General features: G+C 43.8%; 1 protein-coding gene across 1 annotated transcript in view; it reads left to right on the top strand.

Moving 5' to 3' along the window:
* TET1 (tet methylcytosine dioxygenase 1) overlaps positions 1-17,401 on the top strand; it is a 68,910-nt gene extending 51,509 nt beyond the window's left edge. Inside the window, exons 7-12 of the mRNA XM_049764553.1 lie at positions 681-831; positions 1,100-1,186; positions 5,341-5,430; positions 8,604-8,741; positions 10,172-10,520; positions 16,243-17,401. Of these exons, the coding sequence (XP_049620510.1) occupies positions 681-831; positions 1,100-1,186; positions 5,341-5,430; positions 8,604-8,741; positions 10,172-10,520; positions 16,243-16,778 (1,351 nt within the window). The 3' untranslated portion in view covers positions 16,779-17,401. The remainder of the gene's footprint in view (positions 1-680; positions 832-1,099; positions 1,187-5,340; positions 5,431-8,603; positions 8,742-10,171; positions 10,521-16,242) is intronic.
* The last annotated feature ends 390 nt before the right edge of the window (positions 17,402-17,791 follow it).

Here is a 17,791-nt window from a genome sequence, read left to right as displayed (position 1 = left end):
AATTTCTGAGCGTGTAGCTAGGAGTAACCCTTGAGCATCAAACGAGTGTGGCCCGAAAAACCAAAATAATAATAATAATAATAATAATAATAATAATAATAATAATTCCTCTGTAGGTACTTTCTCTGCTTTACATTTCCTCTTGAATTGTTAAAAAACAAATGTTTCCCAGGACTGAACAAAAGCATAGCAGGTAGGATGTTTTTGCCTTGTATGATATAGACCCTGGTTTGACCAGAGAATGCCAGAGTAATTTCTGAGAGCAGAGCCAGAAGGAACCCCTGAGACTATCAGGTGTGGGCTAAAAGCAAAAGTAAAAAGAAAACAAATGCTGCTTCCTGTTCTAAGGTTTTTGCCATTTCATTAGGCTGTCAGATATGCTGTCGGATCCATTAGGTAATGCACATGAATTAGATGTCCAGATAACATTAAAAGGTAGCAATAAGATATCCTAAAATTATTGAGTTGCCAGAGTAATAATAATTTGGTAGAGTGCATTCCTAGCAAATGTTAACCCAGGTTTGATCCCTGCCATCCCACATGTTCCCCTGATCAAAGCAAACAAACACCAATTTAACTTATTTGCCATCTTTACTTCTTGGGGGAATGTCAACGCGAAATGGTCTGTGTGCGCTATTTTCCTTCCTCGCCAACCTATCCCCTTCCAAATTCCCTTCCAGTCGGACCTGCGTGTGTCAAGGGATCGACCCAGAAACTTGTGGTGCTTCCTTTTCCTTTGGCTGCTCATGGAGCATGTACCTCAACGGCTGCAAGTTCGGCAGAAGCCCAAGTCCTCGAAGATTTAGAATCGACCCAAGTTCTCCCTTACACGTAAGACCTCTTCCTATTGTTTAATTTCACAATAAATAAAACATCTATTTGAAGGAGACCTATTTTTGAAAACTAGTGGTAACAGATATATATGGAAGTCAATAGCTTCCCTCCTAAATAAGTTAGATAAGTATGTAGTCCTCAACCTAAATTCCAGTGGTCCCTGGCCCCTTCCCCCAAAGAGAGAATGATGGATGCCCTGCCCATGGGGGAATACATCAAGTCATGTGCCAACATGTCAAAGACTCAGAAAGTTTACTACCCACAGAGCTACTATGAGAGAATTACTAAAGGACGATTTCCAGAAAGAAGACAAGTGAGGCCGGAGCGAATCTGTCAGGGACAAGAGGCCATGGTGAGCAAAGAAATCAGTCGACCTTACGTTAAGTTTCATAGATCTAGTACTGACACTTTAAAACAATAACCTTTCTGCATAATTCCACGATTTAACAACAACTAAGGTGTGGGCGGGTAGTGCGTGCGGTGGGGCACCTCTAGAACCTAGTGTGATGGTTTTATGTTCTGTTTGCGTCGAGGGCAATTTAGATACAGATTAAATCTACGATGAGTGTTTTTCAAACTCTGAGCTGTGACCAAGAGTCAGACATGACCTTAGCAACCTGCTTTATCTAAACCACAGGCTCTATATTAAAAGATCCCGAATTTGATCCCTGGGACATTGGCTGGTGCGGCCCAAAAGCAAAAGAGAAACAATCTAGTACCACTACATAGGTACATATCTGTAAATATTGAAAACTATCAGATTATGACTCTTTGAGTCTATGAAACAAAGTTAATATCAAAACATGGAAACATTAATAGCCAACATAGTTGGTGATCATTTTTATGGGACAGTACGTTTTTATATATTAAATTTTTAGTGTATTTTTATTTTAATATATAGAATATTTCTCTGTTCTCACAGATCTGTGAAATCAACCAATTTTAAGACTAATTTATGGAGTCATGGCACACTGCTTGGAAAACACTACTCTAGATGTTATAGAACCATGAATAAGTGTTTATATTAATAAGTCCTAAAACATTAATATGTCTAAAAATGACCAGATTTTTAAAAATTGAACACAAAATAGAATGTACAACTTCTATTTTATTTGGAGGCAAATATTAATGCGTTCATACGATGACAAGGTTCACAACTACTTATAAACCCTTTGCAAAGATAATTAATTCTGATATTTTGTAGAGTTCCCAGCAGCTACAAAGAAATGAGGAAATGAGAGTGGACTGTCCTTGGCAGATGAAGTGCTGTAAATTAACTAAAAGGAGAGATTACTGGCCTTTAGGAAGAAAACTATAAAACTTAGATCAAAGAAAGTGACTCGTAGTGGAACCATGTCAAGATCTGTGGGCAAAAGCTGTCAGATGTGATGTGCATTTTATTCTTCCTGAAAATAATCCACTACATTTTCGGTATAAATATTTCTGAACCTGTCTGATAGTTATTCAATAACAATGGCTATGTTATATAATTATGTGAGCTGGGATTTGCTCAAGGCTATTAATAATAATAACATTTGTACTGCGCTTAAAGTACAAGAAGTATTTGTTCCTTCCAGGATCTGAAAGAAAGACAGAATGAAATGAAGTTCAACAGGGCAGGAGAGAGATAATTGCATAGCAAGGCCCTGTCAGCGATGCAAAAGTCACGTGTCAAAGGGTTTTAAGGAAGAGAATGATTAAAGAATTTCTCAGTGCTCTTTAGTTGATGCAGTGAGAGCAGAGCACGTAATATTTTTGTCTTTTGGTTCACTCCCACCAATATTCAGGGGGTTACTTCTGTCTCTGCACTTTCTACTCAGACTCTTGGTGGTGTCTGGGGACCATAACGAATGTTGGAAATAATAATTAGGTTTTCCATAGCTAGATAAGTGCCCTATACACCATACTATAATTCTGGACCCCGCATGTCTTTTGTGTGTGTGTGTGTGTGTGTGTGTGTGTGTGTGTGTGTGTGTGTGTGTGTGTGTGTGTTTTAACAAGTTAATTATAAGAACAGTCCGTGAAAGTGTTGATAGTTATTTGGCATATTCCTGTGAAAAAGAATGATGAAGTGTTTGATCATGAAAGTTGTGGGGTGTTTTGGTTTGGTTTTCGGTTTTCTTTGGGGTGAGTTTTTTGGGGGGCTTGATGCCTGCTAATGCTCAGAGTACCATATGGGATGCTGAGCATAGACCTCAGGCTGTCTGCTTGCAAAGCACAAATGCCTTACCTGTTGTGCTATTGCTCTGGCCCTGTGAATTCTGATTTGTCACAGTGGGTTAGAGATTCCTCTGGGGAGTCCAAGAAGGACTCTGCCTTTGCACTGTCACACCTGTACCTTTCTTTTTCTTTCCCAACAAGCCAGGTGCTTGGAGCACTGTTCTGACTGGCACTTGGGCCATGCAGTGCCAAGGTTCATATATGGGGTTCATTTCCTTCCTCATGAAGCATGTACTCCTATTTCATCAGTTTTTGATGACACTTTGGGGTAGGAGGTGGTGTGTGTGTGTGTGTGTGTTGTTTGTTTGTTTTGTTTTGTTTTGTTTTGGGAGGGATACAACCTGCAGTCCTAGGGGTTACTCCTATCATGCTCTGCCCTCCTGATAGGCAGGAGACCATAGGGGATGCCGTGTGCAAGGAAAGGACCCTACCCGCCATGCTTTCACGCCCAGGGAGGTAGCCTTCATCTCACATGTAGCAGTGCTTAAAGATTACTCCTAGCTCTGTGTTCTAGGGGGCCATGTGCAGTTTTCAATCTAGCCAGGGTCAACCGTATACATAACAACTGCCTTAATCCTTGTGCTATCCCTACAGCTGTCATAGCAGCATTTTTCAATAGTTTCATTACATTTCTTTGAATAATTTACATTTATACTTTAGAAATTCAGATTCTTGGGGCCCGGAGAGATAGCACAGCGGCGTTTGCCTTGCAAGCAGCCGATTCAGGACCAAAGGTGGTTGGTTCGAATCCCGGTGTCCCATATGGTCCCCAGTGCCTGCCAGGAGCTATTTCTGAGCAGACAGCCAGGAGTCACCCCTGAGCACAGCCGGATGTGGCCCAAAAACAAAAAAAAAAAAGAAAGAAAGAAATTCAGATTCTTTTTTTTTTTTTGGTTTTTGGGCCACACCCGGTAACACTCAGGGGTTACTCCTGGCTATGCGCTCAGAAGTTGCTCCTGGCTTGGGGGACCATATCGGACACCGGGGGATCGAACCACGGTCCGTCCAAGGCTAGCGCTGGCAAGGCAGGCACCTTACCTTTAGCGCCACCGCCCGGCCCGAAATTCAGATTCTTGATAAGTTGCTAATATTCCTTCCACTCTTTACCAAATCTTCTCCAGTTTCCTAGCTATAGTACAGAAAGTCAGCCTGTCCCTCTTACTGTGAAGCTAATAAGAATGCACTTAACTTCTCTCTCAGGCTTGTCCCATTGGAATTATTTGCCCTGCCAGGATTATCAAATAAGTAAAAAACATTTTATCCTCATTTAGCAATGACAATATTTAGAACCTCGTTTACAATAGTTTTTTTGTTTGTTTGTTTGTTTTGGGCCACACCCAGTGGTGCTTAGGGGTTACTCCTGGCAGGCACGGGGGACCCTATGGGACGCCGGGATTCGAACCAACCACCTTAGGTCCTGGATCAGCTGCTTGCAAGGCAAACGCCGCTGTGCTATCTCTCTGGCCCCTACAATAGTTTTTTAAGTATAAATTCCATTTATATGTCTAATAAGCTTCTAACACGATTTATATATATATATATATATATATATATATATATATATATATATGAACTAGCACTAAAAAGGGGGGTGTTCTGATTCTATTCTCAATACTTCATTGTCATTCCATGCTCAAAGCTAGAAACTCAAGGACCTCTGGATATACTCCTCCCTGCCTCAGAACCCCCATAATAAACACAAGTTATACACCTTCTATATAGCCAAACGTTAGTGCTCATGTTTGTGTTTGCCTGGTCCTCATTTCAGTCCCGTTCGTTCTCTCTCTCTCTCTCTCTCTCTCTCTCTCTCTCTCTCTCTATATATATATATATATATATATATATATATCAAATGCACATTAGTTCATGTGACTAATGACTAATACTTGGATAACTAATAGGTTTGGGCTTGTTTGTTGTTGTTGTTTGTGGACCACACCTGGTGGTGCTTAGGGGGTTCCTTCTGGCTCTGCACTCAGAACTCAATCCTGGCAGATTCAGGGGACTGTATAGGATGCTGGGAATCAAATCCAGGTTGGTCCCAGGTTGGCCATGTGCAAGGCAAACACATTACCACTGTGCTATCACTCTGGCCCTGTTTTTATTATATATATATATATATATATATATATATATATATATATATATATATAGTAGATATTTTTCATGGTAACTATAATTTGTTCATTATGTACACAACAGCAAAAATACATGTATGATTCTACTAGTCCCTTTAATTTAATATGTCATTATGAAACAGATTTTATGTGCTGTCTTTTCCAATAGGAAAAAAACCTTGAAGATAATTTACAGAGTTTGGCTGATGAATTGGCTCCAATTTATAAACAGTATGCTCCTGTTGCTTACCAAAACCAGGTACGTTTGGGTCTTTACTCAGAACTGTTAAACATGAGCATCATTTGTGTATTTAAAATATCATCTTTTAGGGCCAGAGTAATAGCACAGCGGTAGGACATTTGCCTTGCATGTGGACAGCCTGAGAGGGAGCCGGATCGATTCCCTGCATCCCATATGGTCCCCCAGCCTGCCAGGAGTGATTTCTGAGCGCAGAGCCAGAAGGAACTCCTGAGCGCCACCGGGTATGACCCCCAAAAATTAAATCATCTTTTAAAAGCTTTCTAGTTTGATTTTAAATTTTATTTTTATCAGGCATTTTTTTTTTTTTTTTGCATTTTTTTTTATAAAGTCTTCCTGTTATGGCATTGGAATTAAAACAGTAGAGTTACAATATAATGATCTTTTCTGGGAATAAAATTTCATTTTTGCACTATGTAATTATGTAATGTACTATCTTAATAAAACGAAGTACAGAACAACATAATGTGATTCTATACGTGAAGAAGGCATTGGTCAAAATTCAACATAATTTTGGGTCTAGAGCGATAGAAGAGTGAATAGGTAAGGCATTTGCCTTGCACGTGGCTGACCAGAGTTCTTTTGTTGGCATCCCATATTATTCCCTGAGCCCACCAGGAGTAATTTCTGAGTGAACAGAAGTGTCGCTGGGTATGGCCCAGAAAACAAACAAAAAATTAACCTAGTTTCATGGTAAAAAGCCCTCAAAATGGGTCAGAGGGTAGTATGCTTGCTTTCCTGCATAAGTTCCCCTTAATCCTACCATGTGTGATCTATGAGCACTGTGCCAGGAGTAAGCCCTGAGCATAGACAGATCTGTTTCCTAAGTCAAATTATAGAAATTAATAAAAAAAAAAATTTTTTTTTTTGGTTTTTGAGCCATGCCTAGCAGTGCCCAGGGATTACTCCTGGCTATGAATAGCTCAGGGCAGGCTCAGGGAACCATATGGAATGCCAGGAATTGAACCCGAGTCTGTCTTGGGTCAGTTGCATGCAAGACAAATGCCCTATTGCTGTGCTATCTCTTCGGACCCTAATAAAATAAAAAAAAAATAAAAATAAAACAAAAAACTTAATGTTCATTGAGGAATCAAAAGTTGAGGCGCTTGCCTTGCAAACAGTCAGCCCCTACACAATGCTTGAATTTCTGCATACTGTTGTATGTCGCATTAAATTCCCACAAAAAAAGAGCAAAAATATGTATTGAGAAAACAAGGACTTCGTTTTGATTTGGATTTGGGTAACCAAACCCCAGGTCAGTCTTGTGTGTGGCAAGTGCCCTACCAACTGTACTGTCTCTTCAGCGCTTTAAAGCTTTTTTCTTTGTCTGTTGGTTTGGTTTGGTTTGGTTTGGGAGCCACACCTGGCAGTGTTCAGTGGTTACTCCTGGCTCTGTGTTCAGGAGTCACTCCTGGCAGCCTCAGGGAACCATATAGGATGCCTAGGATTGAACCTGGGTTGACTACATGCAGGGCAAGAACTGTACCCATTGTGCTCTCACTCCAGCCCCACTTTCAAGTTTTTTATTTAAAGGAATATTTTCCTGGGCCAGAGTAACAGTACAGCAGTAAAGGCATTTGCCTTGCACATGGCCAACCTGGGTTCAATCCCCAGCCTCTTATATGGTCCCCCAGATACCCAGAAATGACCCCTGAGTTCAGAATCAGTTTTGGCTGAGTATGGCCAAAACAAAACAAAACAAAACAAAAATGTCTCATACTTGGCATATGTGGAATGCCAGGAATCAAAGAGAGGTCACTGAGAGGAGGTAAGTGCTCATTGTACCCTTCACACCCTCTCCCCCACACTTTTTTTCCCCCAAGAAAATCACATTTGTTCTTAGGTAAAGAGGCATAGAAAACCCTCCTGCCTCATTGCCTTGTGTCAGGCCTACCCACTTTCCAGCCGCACCATAAACCTCGTCTCTATGCACTGCCAGGAGTGATCCCTGGACACAGCACAAAATTCAGCCATATGGGAACCAGGGATGAAAAACAAACCAGAGGGAGAACGCAGAGCATGGAATTTGCTCCGCTGGCCAAAAACTAGGCACTTATCACATCTTGTTTCAGTCTATTTTACATTTCTTGTTTTGTTTTGGTTTGGTTTGGTTTTTTGTTTGGGGCCACACCCAGCCCCAAATCTCAGGAGTTACCCCTGGCTTTGTGCTCAGAAATCACTCCTAGCTCAGGGGACCTTATGAGGATCAAACCTGTGTCCGTCCTGTGTTAGCTGCATGCAAGGCAAACGCCCTACCGCTGTGCTACCACTCCAGCCCTAGAATATATAAATTTTTAGAATTGTTAAGCATGATTGAATTTCAGTTATTGAGAATATATGTGTGTGTATGAATGTATGCATGTGTTTTGCAGAATTTAAAATGACTTAAATGATTTAGAGAAGGGGGGGCTGGAGCAATGATAGTATAGCAAGTATGCAGCCAACCCAGGTTCTATCCCGGTTCCCATGTGGTTCCCCAAGCCTACCAAGAGTGATTTCTGAATGAGAGCCAGAAATAACCCCTGAGCACCACAGGGTATGGCCCAAAAATTTATTTAGAAAAGGGTTGGAGTGCAAGCTCAGTGGGTAAGGTGTTTTTCATGCACATAGCCAATCCAGGTTCGATCTCTGGCACCCCATTTGGTCCTTTGAGCTCAAAGTCAGAACTAACCCCTGAGCATGCCAGTGTGGCCCAAAGAACAAAACCAAAAAAAAAAATTAGAAAAAGGGAAAGAAATGGAAAAGAAGGCAGGGATCTCCTAAGGAGGAATCCTTATTTTATATACTTATATTAGAATATACTTTCTGTAATTACCAGCTTTTACTTTAATTTATAAGGACACATATATCCCTGCCGTTTCTAGGCATTTCAACTCTGAACCTTTCCTTCTGGCTGTGTAACAGGAACTGATGTTTTCCAGCTCCCCTCAGTTTTTAGGCCACACCTGGCCTAAGTGCACTCAGGAACTACTTCTGGCATTGCTCAGTGGACCACGCATGGCACAGGCTGTACTATATTACTCACCTCCACTTTTCAAACTCCTTCACCCATAGGTTGTTGAACGTCACCTTCAGTAGTTATAAAAGTTAATTTGTGTTTTTGTTTTTTGTTTATTAATTCTGGAATGTTGTGTCTGTTCTTAAGAGCCACACATCGTACATTCCTATTTCAGGTGGAAAACGAACATGTCGCCCGCCAATGTCGGCTTGGAACCAAAGAGGGTCGCCCCTTCTCCGGGGTCACTGCTTGCCTCGACTTCTGCGCCCATCCTCACAGGGACATTCACAATATGAACAATGGCAGCACCGTGGTACGTTCCTGGACGAGGATAATATTTGCACTCTGCGGTGTAATTAGATGTTGGTGGCACTTTTTCAGCCAAGCTGCTTGAGGAAATTTGTTCTCGGGCCACACCTGACTGTGCTGGGGTTTACTTCTGGTATATCTTTCTATCATGTTGTACCAGGAACTAGATTCAGGGCTCATGCCTGTCCATTTAACTGACTTTGGTGTGGTGTTGTTTTTGGGTCACACCCGGCAGCGCTCAGGGGCTACTCCTGGCTCTATGCTCAGAAATCGCTCTTGGCAGGCTTAGGGGACCATATGGGATCCCGGGATTCGAACCACCAACCTTCTGCATGAAAGGCAACGCCTTACCTCCATGCTATCTCTCCAGCCTCTTGTTTTTGTTTTTTGTTGTTGTTGTTATTCATTTAGTTATAACATTTCTCTGTTTCCCGACTGAACTTTTTTTTTTTTTTTTTTTTTTTTGGTTTTTGGCCCACACCCGGTACTGCTCAGGGGTTACTCCTGGCTGTCTGCTCAGAAATAGCTCCCGGCAGGCACGGGGGACCATATGGGACACCGGGATTTGAACCAACCACCTTTGGTCCTGGATCGGCTGCTTGCAAGGCAAACGCCACTGTGCTATCTCTCTGGGCCCCCGACTGAACTTTTTTTAGGATGGTAACCCCTTTGCCAAACCTGTAGGTTTTGGGTACTCTAAAATTGTCAACTACTTACTACAAACATGTTTGTAATCATGGTGCTTAAAGATATTATTTTAAAAATAAATAAATAATTTTTAAAAAATTAAAAAATATTATCAAGGAGACTTTGGTGGTCATGGTTCAGGTCAGACTCCAAAACTCCAAAACTAGAAATCCTCCTGTTGCCGCCCTTTCTGCTTATGAGCCTCTCCCAGTGGTGCTCGGGGCATATTCCTGGCTTGCTTCGTGATGCACTCAGAGGTCATTCCGATAGAGCTTTTGGACAATACCTAGTGCCTTGGATATATCCAAGGTCAGAGATTTGCACAGGAAGCTCCCTGACTACTCTGTTTCTGCCCAAAATATCTGGTTTTTTGCTCCTTCCCTAGTGGGTTTCTTGCAGTTAGTCCTTGTAATAGATATCATTCTTGAGAACTCTGCTGATATCATGTCCTTACACCCCTTAATTCAGTCATCTGCTCTGTGTATGGTTCCCCTAAGCTGGGTGAGGCCCCCAAAACAACAAAAAGTTAGAAAGGCAAGGAGTAGAGTGACACAGAAGCGAAACCAATAGCCCCTTCGTAGGAAGGGGCTATTAAATAGTTAACTCTAAAGGCAGCGAATAATCCCAGCTGTCACCAATGACAAAGGAAGCGGTTTGCAGACCCCAGTGCCTGACAGGACAATCGGCAGGGAGGCCAGGACAAAAGGCCACTGTCCCACCCTCTGTCTCCCCTTTCTTCCCAATCAGGTTTGTACTTTAACCCGAGAAGATAACCGTGAATTGGGGGTTATTCCTGAAGATGAGCAGTTGCACGTACTGCCCCTCTACAGACTTTCTGACACAGACGAGTTAGGGTCCACGGAGGGGGTGAAGGCCAAGATCAAGGCCGGGGCCATCGAGGTCCTGGGGCCCCAGCGCAGGAGAAGGAAACGGTTCACTCAGCCGGTGCCCCGGTCCGGGAAGAAGAGGGCTGCCATGATAACTGAGGTCCTGGCACATAAAGTGAGGGCGGTGGAGAAGAAGTTCGCACCCCGAGCCAAGCGCAAAGGCCCACTGCCTGCCAACAACTCCAAGACGCCATCGCAGTCCTTTGGAGGTGAGGACCAGGGACGCTGGCCACAGCACGCGTGTCATTCTCTGTTCCTTTCCTCTCCTTTGTCTGAGCAGGACTCTAGGACACCGGGCAACTTTAGGTGGCGTGGGCTATTGGATTTTATTTTCTAATTTTTTTTTTTAATGATGCATGGTGGATCAGCACTGGGACCCACTCCTGGCTCTGTGTTGGGGTTTGCTCTTAGGGATGCTCAGAAAAACCTATAGTACCGGGGATCCCCCTTGAACTATGTTAAGGATGAGAGGATGAGGCTTTTTTGGTTTTGGTTTTGGTTTGGGGGCCACACTCAATGGCGCTCAGAGGTCCTCCTCGCTCTGAGCTAAGAAACCTTTCCTGGCTGGTTTAGGGGACCATATAGGATGCTGGGGACCAAACCAGAGTAGGTCACGTGCAAGGCAAAAATACCCTGTCTGCTGTGCTATCGCTCCAGTAGTTTTTCTTGGTCTCTTTTTCTTTCTTTCTTTCTTTCTTTCTTTCTTTCTTTCTTTCTTTCTTTCTTTCTTTCTTTCTTTCTTTCTTTCTTTCTTTCTTTCTTCTTTCTTTCTTTCTTTCTTTCTTTCTTCTTTCTTTCTTTTTTCTTTCTTTTTTCTTTTTCTTTCTCTTTCTTTTTTCTTTCTTTCTTTCTTTCTTTCTTCTTTCTTCTTTCTTTCTTTCTTCCTTTCTTTCTTTCTTTCTTTCTTTCTTTCTTTCTTTCTTCTCTCTCTCTTTCTTTCTTTCTTTCTTTCTTTCTTTCTTTCTTTCTTTCTTTCTTTCTTCCTTCCTCTTTCTTTCTTTCTTTCTTTCTTTCTTTCTTTCTCTCTCTCTCTCTTTCTTCTTTCTCTCTCTCTTTCTTTCTTTTTTCCTTTCTTTCTTTCTTTCTTTCTTTTTTTCTTTTTCTTTCCTTCTCCCTTTCTTTCTTTCTTTGGTTGTTTCTTTCTTTCTTCCTTTCTTTCTTTCTTTGTTTGGTTCTTTCTTTTTCTTTTCTCTATTTCTCTTTCTTGCTTTCTTGCCTTTTTTCTTTCCTTTCTTTTAATACTTTTTGCTTTATGGGGTTCTTTTCTTTTTAGGCAGAATGTATCTGGTGGTGTTCAGAAGCTATTCCTCCTTCTGGGCTTCATGTATTATCTTCTAACTCATCTCTCTGGTGTGTACATGTTTTGGTTGTGGAAGGTGCTCAGTGGGGCAGGAGGTATCTGTAGTCAAAATTGGGCCTCCTGTGTTCAAGTACACGCTTTGAGCCAGCGCTTCAGTCCCTTTTTATTTTTAAAAAGAAATGTTCTTGTTGCTTGATCTCTCAATTTAGGATATTTTATTCATCCTCCTTGGCCTAGATAACGTCACTTCCTTCTGTTGTCCTAGATTACCTTTTAGCCTCCGTGTAAGTAATCCAGTCTGCAAACAGTATTGTTAATCTTTCACTTTTGTCATTGTATGAAATGGAGCCTTGGACAAAAGGTGGTCATAGGTTTTTGGAAACCTGTGAAAGTAGGTTTTGTGTTTTGGGGATGGTGTTTTTTTGTTTTAGTTTTAGGTTTTTTTCTTTTTTTCTTTTTTTTTTTTTTTTTTTTTTGGTAGGGTGAGTGGGGAGTGCCAATGTTTGAACCCAGGTCTTCCAAGGTAAATACTATACCACGAAGCTCTATCTAGGCTAAAAGAAGTCTTAATTATTTCCTTTTAGATTTTGGACCACTCATGGCAGTGTAGGGAACCAGTGGGTGGTGGGGATTGAGCCTGGGCCTCTTGCATGCCATCCCCCTAGAGAGAAGACCACTTAAGTAGCTTTCTTAGAAAAAGACTGACTGGGACCAGAGAGATAACATGGAGGGAAGGCATTTGCCTTTCATGCAGAAAGATGGTGGTTCGAATCCTGGCATGCCATATGGTCCCCCATGCCTGCCAGGGGCGATTTCTGAGCATAGATTCAGGACTAACCCCTGAGCACTGCCGGGTGTGACCCAAAAACCAAAAAAAAGAAAGGAAGGAAGGAAGGAAGGAAGGAAGGAAGGAAGGAAGGAAGGAAGGAAGGAAGGAAGGAAGGAAGGAAGGAAGGAAGGAATAAAGAAAAGAAAAAGACTGACTGAAAATAAGACACTTGTATTAAGGGAAACAAGAATCAGAGGTCATCTATTGCAATAACAGCATTTTCCAGAATGAGGCAATAATAGCAAGTACAATGGCCACGAGGTAGGGATATTTCTTAAATTCTTAATTTTCTCTTGAAGGCTAGTCTGGCTGGAGCAAATGAATTATAGGACATGAGATCTGAGAAGTCTGAAAATTTAATCTGGGGCTTAGTAGAATGATGTAAAGATCTGGCCTTTTGGGGACCAATGCAGATGGTGTATGACTCAAAGTTAAATTGTAGTTTGTAGGCTAAAGTTGGAGTGTAAAAGACTGGAGAATGGGGGCAGAGTGGTGTCACAAGTTCGATTCCCAGGCGTCCCATATGGTCCCCCAAGCCAGGAGTGATTTCTGTATGCAGAGCCAGGAGTAACCCCTGAGCATCACCTCTAAGGGCCTCAGGCCACAGGAGTGGAGCCGAAGAGGCCCGCCTCTGGAGGGAGGGAGCAGTCTGGTGTTTCTTGCTGAGAAAGGCCCCCCCAACCATCCGTCTCACCTTCATCCAGCCCCATCTAGGACTCAATAATTAATATGTTTTTCTATACCTATGTACTACTCACGCCAGTGCACTCCAGGAATATTTGATTCTTTTGCTTTTTTGCCCTTTGGGGCCACACCTGACAATGCTCAGGAATTACTCTCGGTGGTTCACGTTGAACCCGGGTTGCCACGTGCAAGGCAAATATCTTACTGCTGTGCTATCGCTCTGGTCCCCAGTTGATCTGTGGGATCCCCTGTTATCCCCCAAGGGATGCCAGAGTGAGCCTTGAGCATCCGAGGCTGTGGGGCTTGGGGACAGAATGCAGACTGCTTCTCAGAGTTTGTGGACCAGACCACAGAAGTGATTCGAGGAGAGTGCATATCCTTGTTAATAAAGAAAAATTACAATCCTGGTGCTTATTTGTGTAGGGGGAGCTTTTTAAATATAGTGAAGCAGCAAGGTAGGAGGAACTTTCTTGCTTATAGCATGTAATTGTATAATCAAGTTTACAACGATTTTAATTGGGTTTTCTTTTTTAAAAATAACATCAGGTTCCGTATTTGTAAATAGCAATGATCATGTTCATCTTTGTGTCATTTTCCAATTAATGTCTGTTCACTTAAGAGCCATATGCACAGTATTTGACCCTTTTGTTTTTTACAATTTTGTCCATAAGAACTTAAAAGAACATTAGGTTATCCAACTTAGGTTTTTGTTTTTGGTTGGGTCACACTAAGCAGTGTTCAGGGGTTATTCCTGGCTCTGCACTCAGAAATCTCTCCTGGCAGGCTCCGGGAACCATTGAGATGCTGGGGATTGAACCCGGGTCCATCCTAAGTATAAGAATAAGGCAAACACCCTACTACTGTGCTATCACTCTGGCCAAGGTCATCCAATTTAATAAGGCTCATCATTCTTTTTTGTTTTGGTTTGGTTTTTAGGGCCACACCCGTTTGATGCTCCGGGGTTACTCCTGGCTAAGCGCTCAGAAATTGCCCCTGGCTTGGGGGGACCATATGGGATGCCGGGGGATCAAACCTCGGTCCTTCCCTGGCTAGCGCTTGCAAGGCAGACACCTTACCTCTAGCACCACCTCACCGGCCCCATGGCTCATCATTCTTTTCATCTTTTCTCCCTCTTTTGTTGATGATTTTAGATGTCCATTAATAGTTGTCTGCATTGATAGTGGCACAAATTTCTCAGGGTGCCTCTGTTTTATCCAGTGGACGAGTTCTGGACTGAATGGGTACAGATGGTCAGTCCATAAAAGGCAAATGACCTACCCGCTGTCACTCCGGCCCTGATGTGAAGTTTTTTTCTTACATAGAAGTGTGAATTGTTGCCTTGCCAGCGCTAGCCTAGGACGGACCGCGGTTCGATCCCCCGGTGTCCCATATGGTCCTCCAAGCCAGGAGCGACTTCTGAGCGCATAGCCAGGAGTAACCCCTGAGCGTCACTGGGTGTGGCCCAAAAACCAAAAAAAAAAAAAAAAAAAGAAGTGTGAATTGAACATATAGGCTAATGTGATTATAACACTGTTTCTTCCCTTTAAGATAAGCTTAAACTTCTTTTTTTTTTTTTTTTTGTTTTTGTTTTTGGGCCACACCCTGTGACGCTCAGGGGTTACTCCTGGCTATGCGCTCAGAAGTTGCTCCTGGCTTCTTGGGGGACCATATGGGACGCCGGGGTATCGAACCGCGGTCCGCCCTAGGCTAGCGCAGGCAAAGCAGGCACCTTACCTCCAGCGCCACCGCCCGGCCCCTTTTTTAACTTTTTTTTTTGTTTTTTGTTTTTTGTTTTTTTTTTTTTTTTTGGGCCACACCTATTTGACGCTCAGGGGTTACTCCTGGCTATGTGCTCAGAAATCGCCCCTGGCTTGGGGGGACCATATGGGACGCCGGGGGATCGAACCGCGATCCTTCCTTGGCTAGCGCTTGCAAGGCAGGAACCTTACCTCCAGCGCCACCTACCCGGCCCGCTTAAACTTCTTTTTTTGTTTTGTTTTGGTTTTGGTTTTTGGATCACACCCGGCGGTGCTCAGGGGTTCCTCCTGGCTGTCTGCTCAGAAAAAGCTCCTGGCAGGCACGGGGGACCATATGGGACACCGGGATTCGAACCCAACCACCTTTGGTCCTGGATCGGCTGCTTGCAAGGCAAACGCCTCTGCGCTATCTCTCCGGGCCCAATTAGATGGTTTCTAATACTTACTATCTATTCAGAATTTTATCGGGGGAGTCCCTACCATGTGTTTCAGGACTGTGGGGGGAGGGCTATTCCTAGCTGTGTGTTCAGATCAGGCTCAGTAGACTATACATGCTGCCTGCATACAGGGCAAGTGCTTTAAGAAGCCAAACTAGTGATACAAGAAGCATTATTTGAAAGAAAAACTCTTGGGCCCGGAGAAATAGCATAGCGGCGTTTGCCTTGCAAGCAGCTGATCCAGGACCAAAGGTGGTTGGTTCGAATCCCGGTGTCCCATAGGGTCCCCCGTGCCTGCCAGGAGCTATTTCTGAGCAGACAGCCAGGAGTAACCCCTGAGCACCGCCGGGTGTGGCCCAAAAACCAAAAAAAAAAAAAAAAAAAAAAAAAGAAAGAAAGAAAGAAAAACTCTTAGTCCATCAGCAACATTTTTCTATTAAAAAAAAACCTAGAATTGTTTTTTGTTCGTTTGTTTTGCTTTTTTGCTTTGGGGCCACAGCCACAATGGTCAAGGTTTGCTCCTGGCTCTGCGCTTAGGGTACCATTTGGTTGCCAGGGACTGAATCTGGGTCACCCACATGGAAAGCAAACGCCCTCCCCGCTGTGCCATCCCTCCAGCCCCTACATCTCATTTTATTGTCCAATAAAGATCCAGACAACAGCAAACCTCCTCCTCTGGGTGTCTTTTCCCAGAACTGTGCCACCCGTACCCCCGGATTTCCAGGCACAAATGGCAAACCCACCTTGCACGGTGCGCAATGCGCGAACTGGTTTTTACGCACTGGGTTTTACGCACGGCCTGGCCAGGTCCCGGTGCCCACCCCCGCAGCGGGTGCCACGGTCCCTTCCCCTGTCCCTTCGTCCATTCCCCGGGCGAGTTCCCCCAGTCCCCGACGTCCCTGACACGTTCCTTCTCTCTGCCAGAAAACGAAGATCCGCGCTCCGACGCGGAGGAGCCCTTGTCCGACCCCGACGCGCAGTCCCCGGCCGAGGGCCCCGGCGCCCCGCGGCTGCCCGTGCTGGCCGAGTACTGGTCGGACGACGAGCGCATCTTCTCGGACTCGTTCGCGGGTGGCGTGGCCATCGCGCCCACCCACGGCTCGGTGCTCATCGAGTGCGCCCGGCGCGAGCTGCACGCCACCACGGCCGTCGGGAATCCCAACCGCAACCGCCCCGCGCGCCTCTCGCTCGTCTACTACCAGCACAAGAACCTCGACAAGCCCTGCCACGGCTTCGAGGCCAACAAGGTCAAGTTCGAGGCCAAGGTGGCCCGAAGAAGGCAGGCGGCGGGGCCCAAGTACCACGAGCCCCCCAAAGGGCCCGACTTACCGACCACCCACGACCCCGAGCTCTGCCAGGTCCCTTCCCATAAGGCGCTGACCCTGACCCATGACAACGTGGTCACTGTGTCCCCTTACGCCCTCACTCACGTCGCAGGACCCTACAATCACTGGGTCTGACCTCCCCGGCCATCACCCCCTTTTTGAGCCTGGTGGCCAAGGCTCCCCACTGGGTGTTCTTTGGTTTGTTGGTTTGTTTTCTTCCAAGGTGCTGTCCCAAGAAAGTCCTTGTGGTTCTTTTTTTCCTCTCCATCTCATACCCACTTGAAGGCTGAGGGATCACTCCTCTCCCCCAAATCGGTGGATGTTTCTTCGACTGTGACAGTTGGTAGGCGGTGCGCATTGTCAGCCAAAATGGAATGAAGCTTTTTCTCGTTTTTGAATCCAACCGGGAAAGGTTTGGGTTATTCGCCTTGATGACCTTGATAGAATCCTTCCGTTTGGTGCTTTCAATTAAGTCTGTTTACTAAGGAAAAACAAGAGTTGTTTTTAGAGGATTTTTCACAGGTTTCATGGACTCCGGTGTAAAAAAAAAAAAATCAAGATCACACAGTGTTAACTCTACACAGCTCCTGGTGCTGAAACCACATTGACGCAGTACAAAAATAATCATCCTAGTAATAAGCTGAATTATTATTTCATGGTGCCATTGTTCCAACATCTTCCAATCGTTGCTAAGAAATTGGCATATTCCTTAGGAATGAACCAGTAAAATGGTTTCTCAAAATAATAAGGCTCCTGGATAAAAGAATTCACTATGGTCAGTAATGGTTGGAGGCTGTTCATAAATTGTAAATAAATACTTTAAAAGCACTTTCTATTTTTAAAAGTTAACTTGAAATAGTATAGAGAAGAATTCTATTGTTTATTGTTTGTGCATATTTGCATACGAGAGAACATTTATTCGTGCTGTGTAGAGTTCCATCTTATTTGCCATATGTGTTCTGATCATGTGTAGTGTTTGTTTTTTAATGTGTGTTTTCCACTTAAACATTACTTCTATCAAATAAGTCATGCAAACATGGTAAATTATCTCTAAAAGCTTCTCACCAATATCGATTCATATGGTCTAGGAAACTATTTCTAGAAGCTTTGGCCCCGATTTCCTTTCATCCAAGCTTTCCCAATATAAT

The sequence above is a fragment of the Suncus etruscus genome, chromosome 17, assembly GCF_024139225.1.
Source record: "Suncus etruscus isolate mSunEtr1 chromosome 17, mSunEtr1.pri.cur, whole genome shotgun sequence".
NCBI classification, from domain to species: domain Eukaryota; kingdom Metazoa; phylum Chordata; class Mammalia; order Eulipotyphla; family Soricidae; genus Suncus; species Suncus etruscus.
Note: the sequence above shows the minus strand (reverse complement) of the source record. Positions and strands in the feature narration are given on the sequence as shown.